The sequence below is a fragment of the Pituophis catenifer genome, unplaced genomic scaffold, assembly GCF_029215685.1.
Source record: "Pituophis catenifer annectens isolate HBS135680 unplaced genomic scaffold, rPitCat1.0.hap2 SCAF_1, whole genome shotgun sequence".
Classification (NCBI taxonomy): Eukaryota; Metazoa; Chordata; class Lepidosauria; order Squamata; family Colubridae; genus Pituophis; species Pituophis catenifer.
In genome coordinates, this window is record NW_027256881.1 from 73,082,148 (window position 1) to 73,098,178 (window position 16,031).

General features: G+C 39.7%; 1 protein-coding gene across 1 annotated transcript in view; it reads right to left on the reverse strand.

The window, feature by feature from the left end:
* The window catches only part of SMOC2 (SPARC related modular calcium binding 2), a 130,875-nt gene that overhangs the window by 89,366 nt on the left and 25,478 nt on the right, over window positions 1-16,031 (reverse strand). Inside the window, exon 2 of the mRNA XM_070951204.1 lies at window positions 1,911-2,082. Coding sequence (XP_070807305.1) covers window positions 1,911-2,082 — 172 coding nt within the window. The remainder of the gene's footprint in view (window positions 1-1,910; window positions 2,083-16,031) is intronic.

The window sequence follows — 16,031 nt, forward strand, 5'->3', positions numbered from 1 at the left end:
TTAGCAACAATAATTGGGCCCAGAATTTCCATTGCTAAGTGATGCCAATCCAGGCATCATGTAACTGTGTGAGATCATGTAACTGCATCACTTAGTGATGCCAATCCAGGCAGTCCCTGTTACTGTCGTTAAGTGAGGACTGGGGGTTGTGAAGCAAGTACCTCCTCACAACTTCCTGCAGCTTCCCACAAGCAAAGCCAGTGGAAAAAGTCAGCAGGAAGTTGCAAACTCCAGGAGGCTTGTAAGAGGCTTAGCAGGCAGGAAGCGACTGCAGCTGGGTGATGGAGGGTATACGAACAATTTGAGGCTGGGGGTGGCTGCTGCCAGATAGAGGATGTGTGTCAGTGGTGGGTTTCAAAAATTTTTACTACCGGTTCTGTGGGTGTAGCTTGGTGGGCGTGGCATGGCATGGCTTGGTGGGCGTGGCTTGGTGGGCATGGCGGGGAAGGATACTGTAAAATCTCCATTCCCTCCCCAATCCGGGAGAAGGTTACTGCAAAATCCCCATTTCCTCCCGATCAGATGGGAGGCAGAGAATAGATGGGGGCAGGGCCAGTCAGAATTTTTACTACCAAACTACTCAAAATTTCCTCTACCGGTTCTCTAGAACTGGTCAGAACCTGCTGAAACCCACCTCTGGTGTGCATGATCAGCCAGTGAGGTGCACCATGAGAGATGCAGGGCCAGGAGTGGCTGCCGTTAGGTGGGGGAGACTTATCAGAAAGACTTGTGTCTTTCTCTGCCGGCTTCCCCATTGACTTTGCTTGTGGGAAGCTGACAGGGAAAGTCATAGATGGCGATTGTGTGACTGCGCTACAACCATTGTAAGTGCAAGCTGATTGTGAAGCACCAGATCTCAGTCATGAGACAGTGGGGATGATGTGAGAGCTGGAACTTTGAAAGGTCATTTAATGAGCGCTCAATAAACGAAGTCTACCTGTATTTAAGGCTGAATAAAACATAACTGCAGAACCAACCTATCCAAAAAGAAATATTGAAGTTTTTTTTAGGTCCTTGTATCTTTCATTAATAGTTCCCTGTTTTCAAGTCAAGGGGTGGGCGGGGAGGGGGGGGTATTTTATTTTATTATTTTATTAATTTATATGATTATCCTCTTTTATTAGTTTTATTGTTTTATATATGAGGTTTTTATATTCCTGTAAGCCGTCTTGAGTCGCCATGTGCAAATAGGCGGCAATATAAATTTCCTAAAACAAACAAATAAATATATTTTAATGCTCCTTCTTGATTATGTCTAGCATCAGCTTCTGATTTCATGGATGAAGGAATACTTTACTTTGTTGTTTTCATTTTGCATATATATTTTTAAGAACAAAACATAATGTAATTAAGAGGCCCTTTACCACTTCTTCCGCTACTTGCTACAAACAGTAGACAATAAGTTAAGATAGACCTGCAAACACGGCACTCTTAAATAATGCTGAATTAATGCTTCCGTAAATAGATTCTTATTTATACATAAACATTACAGAAAAAACTTTGTTGGGGAATGAAGAATTCATCGCTGATTTCTGCTTGCGCTCTATTGGTTATAGATGGAACCCATATGTCTAATACTTTGTATTCCACAATTTAGCTGTGTAAAGGATGTAATAATTATCTAGGAAACAAACACTAATATGTTCATCGCTCCTTTATATAGATAATTTTGCCACATCTGCAAGATGAGATTTTGCAAGTGATTCATGTTAAGCTGTCAGGAGCCTGGAACATCAGGGCTACAGTGTGGTACATAATTTACAAATCCAAATTGATGCAATTTGGATTCCTACCTGTTCCTCATGTATCATCCTGTACTGGTTTTTTTTTTTTAAACGAGCTGACATTCTAAAACTGAGATGAAAACAATAAAAAATTATCACCTACAGAATATCTGGCAATTTTCTTACCTTTGCAGTTTCCCCTGTAGGCAATGTCTAGCTGAGAATCTTTGCATTTTGCCCGTAGAAATTCACATCGAGACAAGAAAGTCCTGCCATCAGATGCACACAAGGACTTCTGAGGGGAACCTGTGCATTCCAGATTACATTCTTTGTCTTTGTCTTGTTCCACTCTTAAAAACTTTATGAGGTAGAAGGATGTGAGAGAGAAAGAACAAAATAAAAAAATTATGTGAGAGACTGAAGTAACGTTCAAAAGAGCTTGCATGTTATTGATTGGTTAACACAAATTATCTATTTGTAATCTTCACTAAATGACAGACTATATAAATTGTGTGCAAAACATTCGAGGTTCAATACCCATCACCCAGAGGTGGGTTTCAGCCGGTTCTGACCAGTTCTGGAGAACCGGTAGTGGAATTTTTGAGTAGTTTGGAGAACCTGTAGTAAAAATTCTGACTGGCCCCACCCCCATCTATTCTCTGCCTCCCAAGTCCCAGCTGATCAGGAGGAAATGGGAATTTTGCTGTAAAATTGCTTCCTCTGGATTGGGGTAGGAATGGAGATTTTACAGTATCTTTCCCCTGCAATGCCCACCAAGCCATGCCACGCCCACCAAGCCACACCCACAGAACCGGTAGTAAAAAATTTTGAAACCCACCACTGCCATCACCCCAGATTAAGCTGGAAGAGATGCCACACTGAAATAATAATAATAATAAAAAGAAACAATTTTGATATTTGACTTCTTGTGTTTTGACAGTGTTCACTGAAGACAGGTACACAAGCAAGTTCTTATTTGTTGCTTTCAGATAGGAGAAACTTGAACATCTTGGTTGAAAATGAAATTCACTCCAAAGGCAAGCTGAGTTTTCTAAAACCGCAGGGTCTTTCCTCAGAAAAAATATCTAGCTCTGAGAGCTATGGGGGAATTCAATCTTTTTTTTTTTTAATGGTGGCTGATATTTGTTTGGAGCTATCAAAACTGTACCAAAAGGCAGAGTAGCAGCTAAAATAGGAACACCACCCTTGCAAAGCCCAGAAAAAAGTAGTTTTCCACCATTAATAGGAAGAAAACTATCTATTTTCTTCCACTTGGTTAATGAGCAACAGCTTATGAGAAAAATCTACTCTGTGTGTGTGTTTATGTGTGTTCTGAGTTATTTGCCTCAGACACAATTTATATTTGTACTATTTTCTGGCTGTTCACCTGATATTTTATTTCTGATGTCAATATAAATTGATATAATAAATAAATAAAATAAATTGGTCCACGTTTCTCTTTCATCAAATTGAAACAACAAGTAGAAGCAGCAATGTAGGAGAATGCCCCTACATAGCAAATAGTAATAATAGCAACAAGAATAGCTATTTGCTATTTGAAAACCCCATATGGTATTAATTATGAAAGACGGGAAAAGAAAGAAATAACTATGGCCCTCCACGACTCTTCAAAAGTATAATCAATTACTTAGTTCTATGAAAGCAGAAAGACATTTTATTTTCATTTCCCATAAAAGCTGGCAACACATAAAAGAAGTAAATTCACCTTAATTTTTCAGCAAATGTCTCTATCTTTCAACTGCTCTAAAATAACAATGAAGAATGCAAGGCATGTATTTACCAGGAGATCATAGCTGCGAGGCAGAAGGGAGAGATTCTCAGAAAAGGTTCTGAGCCAGAGAATGCCAACAAGCCCACACATACAAATCTTTTAATACTGCTTCTGTATTTATCAAGCACAAATGGCTAAAAGCATTAGAACCTTAATGTTTTAATGTTTCTCTCAATGTCATTCTCTCAAATCATTCACAAATCTTGTTCTCCCCACTGATTCCACGTGTGGAATTCTAGGCATAAAATTTGTCGGTCTTTCTGCCTGAGGCCAGCCCAGAAACTATAATGTAGCAACTAGCATGGCTTCTTAGTGAAAGAACTAAGGAACTTTTCTTATGATGCCACTCCTTCCTCTTGGCTGGTACTGTGAGATACCTAGGCCAACGTTCTACAGTAGTGGCCAAAATTGTGGAAACCTTTTGGGGAGAGTGTATTTTCTAAAACTAGCTAATAACACCACTTTTTTGGGAGTAGTACCATAAAATTATATATCAATGGAAAGATAATTTACCGTAATCAAGAATGTAATGCAATAACTTTTATGAAGGATTTGCTATTAGAATAGCAGTTACGGTATAAAGAAGAAAAGTGAAACACGTAGAAAAAACGAGATACACAAAAATTATCACTATGTTAATACTTAGTTAGGTAACCTTTACCATGAATTACAAGTGAAGCAAGTCTTTTAGTTCTGCAGCTGTTACAATGTGAAACCAAGATTGAATGATTGCTTCTATGAACTGGGTTTTATTGCTGGGTCGCTTCTGACTAATAAATTTATTAGTCAGCTCCATAGATTTTCAATTAGGTGAAGGTCTGGGCTATTCCCAGGCCATTCCATCAGTGGAATATGATTATCTTGAAACTCCCCCCCCAAAAAAAAGTGGTGTTATTAGCCATCAAACCTCAAAAATACACTTTTCCCAAAAGGTTTCCACAATTTTGGCCATTACTGTATCTATCTGGCTTGCCCATCTTACACCTTTCTCCTCTTTTCTCAGGAAAGTTACTGATATTTGCAACTTCACTGTGTGATGAATCATCCACTTATGCAATTTAGCCACTCTATTTTTGGATTAACAACTGATGAAATAAATATGCTATGCTAAGGTCTTAGACTTCTAAGCTCACAGATATTTCTTCAGCATGGGTATGCCTGTGCTTTATTTGTGTCGACTCAAAATCATTTCCATTTTGAGGAGAATGAATATTATCGTATTATTTCCATTTATGTGACAGGTGATTGTGACTACAAAGGTATGATAAAGGACAAACAAATTATGTTTGTTAATTAAAGGACCAATAATGTGAGAAATCTTACTAAATTACCACCTAGGAAATCTGGGGATTTTTGTTTAAAGTATTTTACAACATACTTTCATTCATAGTTGATTTTGTTTTATTACGTGCATTTTTGGTTTTGCCTTTAAGTATTATATAGGAACAATACTAGCAATGATGATAATAACTTCATTGTTCAGAACTGGAGTGTAAGAATCTTTGAAATTATGAGTTCCTATCTGTACAAAAATGCCTTAAGAGAACTGGGCATCAAAACTTAATCATTGTCATCCACTGCAAATAATAGTGATGGTGGGTTGTTGTTGTTGTTTTGTTAAATGAGGTTTCCAAAGTGAGCATAATCTATGAACCATAGCTAATATTTATATGAATTTATGTGTGCGTGTACCAGCATGCATAAGGTAAACCCACTTCATTTTTGTGTAACAGCTGCAGTCTTTGCATTTCCTCACATTTCATTCTAAAGAAAATATAAAAGTCTTAAAGGGAGACTTTGATAATTATAACTTACTGTAAATTGTGCAACAAAGTCACACATTTCATTATAAATCCAATATTCAGAACTGGAGCACATGTTTAACAGTACGATGGAATACTAACAAACAATAGGAACATCCTTTGCCTGTTGTCCCTCTGTTTGCCAGCAACTTTTTCTTCCGCTGTTTGAATAATGAACAGATTCAGAATCGCTAAATCTGCTCATAGAAATAAATCCTTGATCCGAGAGGCTATGCTGCCTTTGGTACAATTTTTACATATGTATAGTTTATTTTCATCTCTAGAAATGAACTTGGAGAAATAAAATTTTTCCACTTTTCTATATTCTTGACCGAAGATTAAAACCTGATCAAGATAACTATGTTATTATATGGCCAATTGAAATTAGCATTAAATGTGCTGCATAACCAGTTCTAACTTTTATTAGTATTAATTAGATCCTGAATACAGGATCTCTTGTGTTCAAGAGATGTTATAAGCTGCAACTGTAGGCATACTTATCAAGAAGTCTTAGTGACTTCAGCAAGCCAGAATTCAACAATCCAGTTTACAACTGTCTGCAAAGTTCCTCTATGGCAGCTATGCTGGCTAGGGAATTCTGGGAGTTGGAGTCCACAAGTCTTAAAGTTGTCAAGTTTGGAGACCCTTGCTCTATGGGCTTCCTCAGATCAGTCTCACATTCTTAGTGAAAAGAACACAAAAGAGAATGTAATCAGCAATGGCTTCCTATTGCATGCAACACACAGGTGAAGCTACAGCCCAAGTCAGAAGAAGCACCCAGGAAGGGGAGCAAGAAAATTAGAAGCAGCCCTCTACAAGCATGTCTTTCAATTCTATACCCCTTTTATAATGAAAGCAGAATTTCATTTCTCAGGCATATACAGTTCTTTAATTATTCTGATAAAATGACAAAGGCTGGGGTGTCTGCAGTCAAAATGGCAGTCACCATAGGGTTCTTTTTAAATCTGTGTTGCATGCAATGCCCATCAATCACAGGCACAGCAGAAGTCTCACCATTGTGGGCACTATGTGGACAATTTTAACAAGGAATCTTCTTAACCTACACCTATGAAAATGACCGAGTTCAAATATTACACTAAATCAAAATGAAACACCACTGTATCATGACATTTTTCTTCTCTGCAGAAGACTCTTGGGAAAGATGGAAGGAAGGAGAAAAGGAGAATGACTAGCAGCAAGGTGGATGGACTCTGTTACGGTGGAGATGAGAGCACCATTGGAAGATCTGAAGGCAGTGGTGGGATTTACCCGGTTCAGGCCAGTTCGGGCGAACCGGTAGTTAAATTGCTGGCTGGTTCCACCCCTTCCCCTGCCCCTTCCAGGAGTCTCCACACACACCATTTTAGTTCCTAGGTGGCTTCAGGGAGGCCTCCTAGGCCCAAAATAGGCTGCGGGGGGCATGTTTTCCCCCCCACACTGCCTGTTTTTGCTCCCAGGAGGGTGCAGGAGGGCGAGAGCTGCCTGTCACACCCCTGGCCACGCCCACCATGGCCACAGCCAGCCATCCGGTCATTAGGGCAGAGAACCGGTTGTTAAATTATTTGAATCCCACCACTGCCTGAAGGACCGGGTTAGAAACAGATCGTCACGAAGAAAATCAATATAGGTGATCAGCAACAACTTAATGGCACATTATCAATCCATCAATCCTATAGGCAGCTCTGCAAAGAGTTCCCTGTTAGCTGGTGGTATAAAGGATGATTTGAAGGGCTATTTCTAGACCAACTACTGCTGAGCATCAAGAGGAGAGATAAAGGGGGAAATGAACACCTAATATGCCAGAAACAGCCTTTCAATCCAAAAAGGGCTTTGCCTCTCTTGTAGGCCTTCTCCTCTTGTAGGCATTCATTTGGAGCCTATGCAAAAATCCTGATGCTTTTCTATAGCTTTCGTTCAAACCCATACCTCTAAGGCTTTCTTCACGTGACAGGTCCTGATTAACTGTGCAGCAGAATGACCCAGTCAACCAAGCAACCATTTCCTAAGACCTCCTGGTCAATACTAAAGAGGGAAGGAGGCTGCACTCCAGTGGTGGGATTAAAATTTTTTTACTACCGGTTCTGTGGGCGTGGCATGGCAGGGGAAGGATACTGTAAAATCTCCATTCCCTCCCCACTCCAGGGGAAGGTTCTACAAAATCCCCATTTCCTGCCAATCAACTGGGACTCGGGAGGCAGAGAATAGATGGGGGTGGAGCCAGTCAGAGGTGGTATTTACCGGTTCTCCGAACTACTCAAAATGTCCACTACCGGTTCTCCAGAACTGGTCAGAACCTGCTGAATACCACCTCTGCTGAACTCACAACCTAGCCTTTCTTATATTTTTACAGAGTACTCAAGCTCAGGGTTACACTGGAGAGAGCCAGTGTACCTTCTTCTCATCTACAACCTCCCCGTATGCTTATGAGGGAAGGGGAAGAAGTCAGAGATTTTACAGTATCTTTCCCCTGCCATGCCCACTAAGCCATGCCCACCAAGCCATACCACGCCCACCAAGCCACACCCACAGAACCAGTAGTAAAACAAATTGAAACCCACCACTGAAGGAAGTCCATAGTGGGAGGGGCCCCCACTATTCTCATAGGCTCTCCAGGACTTTGTTCCTTGGAAGAGGAAAGGGATAATTAATATCTTAGAAACTGGTTCAGATGCTTCCATTGATTTCGAAGTAGATAATTCCCAAAACAGCTTCTGGGCTATTTGGGGTTAAAATAAATCCCCTCTGTGTTCTTTTTCAAGGCTAATTTTCTGTTAAGTGTGTTATGGTAACATGACACTTATGGCACTTAAGGAAATAAAAAAACACCACTCTCAGTCCTGATGTTAAAACACCAGGTCATCCACTCACACTAAATGCAGAGAGATTCATGACGGACAAAAGGAAATAGTTTGTCACCCAACACATAGTTCAACTGTGGGATTCTCGGTCAGTAGTTGTGCTAATGAAAAAGAATTTAAATGTTTTTGGAAGGGGACTGGATAGGTTCATTGGGGATCAGGCTGTCAAAAGCTACTAATACTGGTGTCTGTTGACTCTCATAAGGAGAATGTCTTAAATAGTAGTTTCTGAAAAGTGATGAGAACTTACAGTTGACCTCCAATCCTGATTTGTGAGCATCTCAAATATATCCAGTTGCCATTGTGTGATAAAAAATACTGAACAAAACGGGCCTATGACCTGATCTAGCATGGTTTCCATTTGATCGTACGACACTTAAAGCAACCATCAGTTCCAAAACAAAATAACATCCCAAAGTAAAACAGGTCAATCCAACTCATATTCAATTATTTCCTGCGTTCCATCTCGCCAATTTCATGCCTTTTCAAATACAACTGAAAAGCAACCATGCTGACCTTCAAAGATGAAAAAAAAAGAAAAAAACCCTAATAAATTCCAAGTCATCAGGAAAATTGGAAGTGATACTGTGTATGCCTTCAAAAATATCCTGTTTTCCCCAAAATAAGACATCCCCTGATAATAAGCCCAATCGGGCTTTTGAGTGCATGGCAATAAGGCCAAGCACTTATTTCAGGGTTCAAAAAAATATAAGACAGGGTCTTATTTTTGGAGAAACACGGTATATGATCTATTATTCTTGATTCATAGGATCCTTTGCAGGAAGGGAGGCTTCAGGTATACAACTGCATGTCTAAATGCTTACATGCAACCTGGAATCCTGATGGTACAGCATTCAAGATAGCCTGGGGGCATTACTGTAAAATGCTTTCCCAGCAGGGATCCATGATATGAATGTGAATGCCACAGAGGTAAGGAATAACTGTTGGCACACTTCATGATGAGCAGGGATAGCAATTAATCATGGGGCTAGTTGATGCATGCATTGATAAATGTAACTGGATAGAATTATTACTTCTGCTCTGTTGAAATGGAATTGAGGAAGAAGCGTCATCAGAAACAGAACTCTTGGCTACACATCCACATTAGCTGAGCATCTGGTTTGCCTTATCAGGGGTGACAACATCACCAGGACTGGATAGCTGCAAATCCTATGGAGCATTTCTCTGACCTGGTTGGTACTCCAAACATTATTAATCAACTTGGTTTAAATCAAGAGAAGAACTGATGGCAGAGGGTCACAATTATTACCGTATTTTTCGGACTATAAGACACACCTTTTTCCCCCCTAAAAGGGGGTGCGTCTTATACACCTAATGTAGCCCCGCCCACCCACTAGCCCCCACCCTTTGGCCTCTGCCTCCCAGTTACCTCCTTGCAAGCAAACAGCAAGAAAAAACAGCTCTTTTCAGCTTCAGCACAGCCTAATTAGCACAAGTTGATTGGATCGGCCTCCCAACTCTCAGCTGATTTGCTCTCAGCTGTTTTGTGCAGGGCTCTGCTGCTTGCTGCAAAGAGGTAAATTGCTGGAGCAGATTTTTTTTTTCCTTGTGTGCTAATCAAGCTATGCTGAAAATGAAAATGAAAGTAAAGCAGGCTGTTTGCTGTTTGCTGCAATGAGGCAAAATTGCTAGAGGCAGAGGGAGATTTCTTTTTCTTCTTTTCCTCACCAAAAAAGGTAGGTACGTCTTATACTCCGGTGCGTCTTATACTGCAAAAAATATGGTAATGGTGTACAGGTAGTCCTTGATTTATGACGACGGAATCCCAAATTTCCATTGCTAAGCAAGGCAATTGTTCAGTGAGTTTTGCTCCATTTTATGACCTTTTATGCCATAGTTGTTTTAAAAAACGCACTGTAGTTGTTAAGTGAAACATACAGTCATTAATCTGGCTTTCCCATTGACTTTGTGGGAAACCAGCTGGGAAACAGTAATCATGTGACCCTGGGACACAGGTGCAATAAATCCATGCCAGTTGCCAAGTGTCCGGATTTTGATCATGTGACTGTGGGGATGAGGCAATGGTTGTAGGTGTGAAAATCAGTCATAAGTCATTTTTTTCAGCACCTTTGAACAGTCACTAAATGAATAGTTGTAAGTCAAGAACTCCCTGTATTTATACAGAGTTATCAGAAAGATTTAAAGTAGATAGAAGAATTTGTGGTATTGAATATTCTAAAACAGATTTTGAAATGAGATTGTTTCAATCTCATGGTGAACATGTAATTGCTAAAATGCATAAACCTTTACTTATATTTGAAACTGAAGAAGGGACAAGTTAAAGAATGCATGACAAAAAATGTAGTTATAATAGAGATAGTCCTTGGCTTATAACAGTTCGTTCAATAACCGTTCAAAGTTACAATGGCACTGAAAAAAGTGACATGACCATTTTTCACCCTTATGATCCTTGCAGCATCCCCATGGTCACGTGATCAAAACTCAGGTGCTTGGCAACTGACTCATATTTATGACAGTTACAGTGTCCCCGGGATCATGTGATCACCTTTTGCAACTTTCTTATAAGCAAAGTCAATGGGGAAGCCAGATTCACTGAACAACTGGGTTATTAATTTAACAAGTGCAGTGATTCACCTAACATCTGTGGCGAGAAAGGTCCTAAAATGGGGCAAAACTCACTTAATAAATGTCTCACTTAGCAACAGAAATTTTGGGCTCAATTGTGGTCGTAAGTCGAGGACTACCTGTATAGTCATTTTTTAAAAAAAATTCTGAGATTTATTAAAGCACTAATCTACATGCTAGGGAAATAGGTATAACAAACAAGCTTCATTTACCTTCTGAAATTGAAATGATTGCAGTGTGTCTGTAAAAAAAAAAGTGCACTTTTTATCTTAAGAACTTCAGAGCTTATCCAAACTAATTAGCTCTCCTTATTTCCAAATATATGTGTTTATTGGGCTAATTTATTATGTATGTATGTTTGAATGAGCATTTCAACCATTCATTCTCCATCTGTAAGTTACAGAAAGTTAAAATAAACTCTCCCAAAAATCAGGCTCCATTCTGGATAACTACATGGTCATGTTTCTATTGTTTTCCTTGCTTTAATAGTAAAGTATTATACCAATGCCATTGTCTTCTTCCAGAAGGCCTGGCATTTCCTGCTTTCCCAAAGTAATTGAACTGCTCTACTTAGTTTTTTTTAAAGTTCAGCGATGGTCAATTGCTGTCACAGTGCTGTAATTTAGAATTATCCCTCCCTTAAGTAACTGAAAGGACAGTGGATAAATCCATTCTCTGCATGTCACATACCTGTAAAATAATCCCTTGATTCATTCTGTTGCCATATAAACAGCGAGTTGTCTGTGAGTGCAAAGAAAGGACACATGGCTACACCCAGTTTATGCTAAAATAGCTGTCAACCAGAAGCTTGTGACACTGCCTGTCATATTCAGGATAGTGTTTTTATTTGAAAGTGCTTGGTAATTGAAAAGAAGTGACACTGTTGGCGGTAGAATGGGGTCTTGGGCCTGCCTGCAGGAAAATCAGTTATATTTAATGAGTTTTATATTTCTTAATTAAATGTTTCAATGGGGCTATGCAAAAATATGTAATTTAAAGATTGTGGATATAAAAGTATCAGTAAAGGACAATATTTGTAGCTCAGGGTTGAAATGAGGGGTCCTTGGTGCTCTCTAAACTTGCTTCATTACCCAAACTCGGTAACATCATCGGTGCTAGTAAAGAGTGCTCTTTGCTGTCAGTTTATATTCAGCATATAATAAAAGTATCATTGTAAATAAGGAAAATATAAAATGCATTTCAAATATACAAATTATGACAGGCTGGGCAGGTCCAGTGAATTTCTATCAACTCTAATATTTCCCAATTAGTATAATAATAACACAGTCAGGTAATAATATCATGCCTATCCTGTTTCCTCCAAAATAAGACATTCCCTGATAATAAGCCCAATCGGGCCTTTGAGCGGATGGCAATAAGGCCAAGCGCTTATTTCAGGGTTCAAAAAAAATATAAGACAGGGTCTTATTTTCAGGGAAACACGGTAGACTTGAGGCATTGGCAAATCTTTCCAAGAGGGTGGAACATGACTTGTGGCTGAGGGAATGACCAAAGTTAAAATGGGAATGATAAAAGGAAACAAACCTGAAGATAAAGACAGGCGTTCATCTTTACATCCTGATGTTTGTACTGCTCAAAACACAATAAATATCACCCACATTAGAAGCTGCACGGTAAAGTCAATTTACAATCACCAGTAAGTGAGAAGTTGTAGCCCAAGAGTTAGCAAGGATCATTTTTCAGTGATCTACCTCAAGAAAGCAGAGAATGTAACCTAGGCTAAGGGAACACTGCAAACTAATTTTTTTTAAGAAAATGCCCCGAATTCTGTGCAGTCATGATGTTAAAGCATTTGGTTCTGACACAGGCTGATTTCAGGATTCAAATACAATCACCAGAGGCTAGAGTATGTGTCATCCTAAACCATTATTTCTTTAACCACAATATGTTAAATAATCCATAGTGGCCTTCTTCATTAAGCGATACACTAGGGATGCCCACATTTTGAACAACTAATCAATGACATCACAGTCAATGTATTTTTCTGTAAAGATTCACAAGGTTCTTTGCATTTTGTGAGATATACATCTGAAAGTTGGCATGCATACAAAAACATGGAAGTGAAACTGTTACACTCTATAGTAAAATAAATGCAAAGCAATCATAGCGGAGGACCAAAAACAAGGTCAGGTGTCTCACAATTAATTAAGAAAACCATGTTCCAATTGCTGAGTAGTAGTTTAAAAATATTTCCTTAAGGTATCCTGTTTCTTAATTGCCAACCTCTAGAAATCTCTGCCATCTGGTAATAGTTCAATGGCCTGCACTATTTAGTTACCAAACTCACCCTTTGAGAGGTTCCAACTAATAAGTATAGATGTTGCAAATACTGCACCTCCTCGCTTTCCTAGAAGTCACATCTAAAACAAAAGCACTAATGACATATGTTACAGTGACTGCAATAAAGATTCATTCACATCAAGCTTGATTGTAGCCCTCCCCCCATCTTAATGTTTTTTCCTCTGGCTAATGAATGTCTACCCATTACTACCCATGACTACCACCCATATTAACCGGGTGCTCCACTACCAAAGCAACAACCCAACCTCCCACAAGAGAAGCTGTGTAAGGACTTTATTTAAATGATCCCAAACACATGGCAGTAACTCAGAAAAAGAAAATGGAGCATCTATACAACACAGTCCAACAAAATGGATACCCACACAACTTTATCAAAAAGTCCCTGACCATTCAACCCGATACAGCACAACCAACACAACCCCTAAAAAGAATGACATTGCCGTACATCAAGAGTATCTCAGAAACCCACAAATAGAGTAATACTACAGCCCAGAGGTGGGCTGCTGCTGGTTCTCACCGGTTCAGGCAAACTGGTAGTTAAATTTCTGCACAGTTCGGTGAACCGGCAAATCCCCGTCCCTGCTCATTTTTTGGGCCATTTTTGGACTATTTTTTGGGGCCAAAAACAGCCTGAAAACAGCCTGGAAAATGGCCTGGAAATGGCCTGAAAAATGCCCCCAAAACAGGCCAAAAAACAGGGTCATCCAGTGGTGGGATTAGCCCCAACCAGCTGAATCCTACCTCTGCCTTTGAGGCAAGTGGCTGGGAGGGTTAGGGCTGGGTGTGATGAATGACATCACCCACCCAGTCACATGACCAGCCGGCCACGCCTACCCAGCCAGAGAACCAGTTGTTAAGTTATTCAAGTCCCACCACTGACTACAACTGCATGGAATCAGCGTAGTACACAGGGCAACTAAAAGCCCTTCAAAACATCTTAAGCAAACCAAAAGACCCAGCAACCCCAGAAGAATAAACAGGAGTCATCTACAACACACAACACAAGAACTGCAACAATCACTATGTAGATTCAGATTCAGATTAACAGAGTTGGAAGGGACCTTGTAGGTCATCTAGTCCAACCCCCTGCCCAAGAGGACAAACAGGCAGAAGACTGGCAGAACACATCCATGAACACCAACTGGCAGTCAGAAGACATGACGAAAATTCTTTAATTTCACAACATATAGACAGATTTAACCATAGTTTCAATTGCGAAAATGTGACAGTCCTAGACCAGGCCAAATCCAAAAATGCCAGGGAATTTCTAGAAGCCTGGCACTTTGACAAACCAGCCATCAATAGACACATAGACATTAACAACATCTATAGACTATGCAAAAGAGACAATCAACCAGCCCAAAAGAGAAAAAGACTCCAGCACCTCTCCACCAATAATCAGCACTCAGATCAGCATAGATTAACGCCAAAGTCAACTTCAGTCCAACAATCAAGTAAGCAATACCCCAATCAAGAAACTGCCAAAGAGCCATCAGTAAACAGCCCAAACAAAGAATCTCTAAGACAGATCCCACCCACACAGATAGGCAAGAAAGCAGAATATAAACTGACAGCAAACAACACTCCTTACTAGCAGTGATGATGTTACCTAGTTAGGGTAATAAAACATTTGCAAGAAAAAAAGCAAGCTCAGAGAACATCATTTCATCCCTGAGCAACAAATATTCTCCTTTGTTGGTACTACTCACTTCTGATACACAGGTGCTTTATCTAAAAGGCAACTGGACTTTTTTGGTTTTTTTTTTCCTTTAAAAACGTTTCACTTCTTATCCAAGAAGCTTCTTCAGTTCTAACTAAGTGGTGGAGAATCACATGTTAGAACTGAAGACGCTGCTTGGATTAGAAGTGAAATATTTTCAAAGAAAAAAACCCAAGAAAGACCAGTTGCCTTTTGGAAAAAGCACCTTTGAAACAACTCTGACCTGGATGATTGAGAATCTCAGAAGAGAATAGACATTCACTTCTGATTATTTTTTAGACTTAGCAAAATAGTATGCCATGTCCCAATTCAAAACTGTAGCATGATATGGGAACATAATCGTGATAGTTGGGAATAGACTGAGCAAAGGGTACAAAAGGAGATGCATTCTCTAAAGTTGGAAAAATGGAGAAGGCAATCTTCAGAAAGATAATGAAATTACATAAAAGCAAATCCTTCATGATACAAGTGGTACACCCTATATAGGAAAGAGAGCAGGGGTGAAATTCAGCAGGTTCTGACAGGTTCTGGAGAACTAGTAGCGAAAATTTTGAGTAGTTCAGAGAACCAGAAAATACCACCTCTGGCTGGCTCCAGAGTGGGGTGGAAATGGAGATTTTGCATATCCTTCCCCTGCCATGCCCACCAAGCCATGCCCACCAAGCCATGCCACGCCCACCAAGCTACGCCCACAGAACCAGTAGTAAAAAAAAAATTGAATTCCACCACTGAAAGAGAGGTCAAAATGAGGAGTTGGGTCAGTTGATCACAATTTCCTTAAATCAAGGGAGAGGATCTGTGGGTTCCAGAATATGCAATTCTCTACTTAATTTCATGTAGGTATGTTGTGGGAACCCAAGGGGGGAAAAAGATAGAAAGACATGTGGATTGGATAAAGTGGTGGAACTGTGGAATCTCCTGAAAAGTGATTCTTTCAGACTTCTAGAAAGAAAGAGAAGGGTTAAAAATTAACATAATAATGAAGGGACAAGAAGTCCTCAAGAATTATCTGCCGCAGAGGAACAATAGTGGAAGAAGGATATATTTTTCTCCCCTGCTTGAAGACACTCCAGAGGCATCTGGTTGACCACTATGACTAATAAAATACAATTCTGAACTAATATGAGCTTTTAACTTTAGTTTATCATTAAGCAAACTGACCACAAAACAAACTCTTGATGACAAAATAACCCACAACTTTCAGGA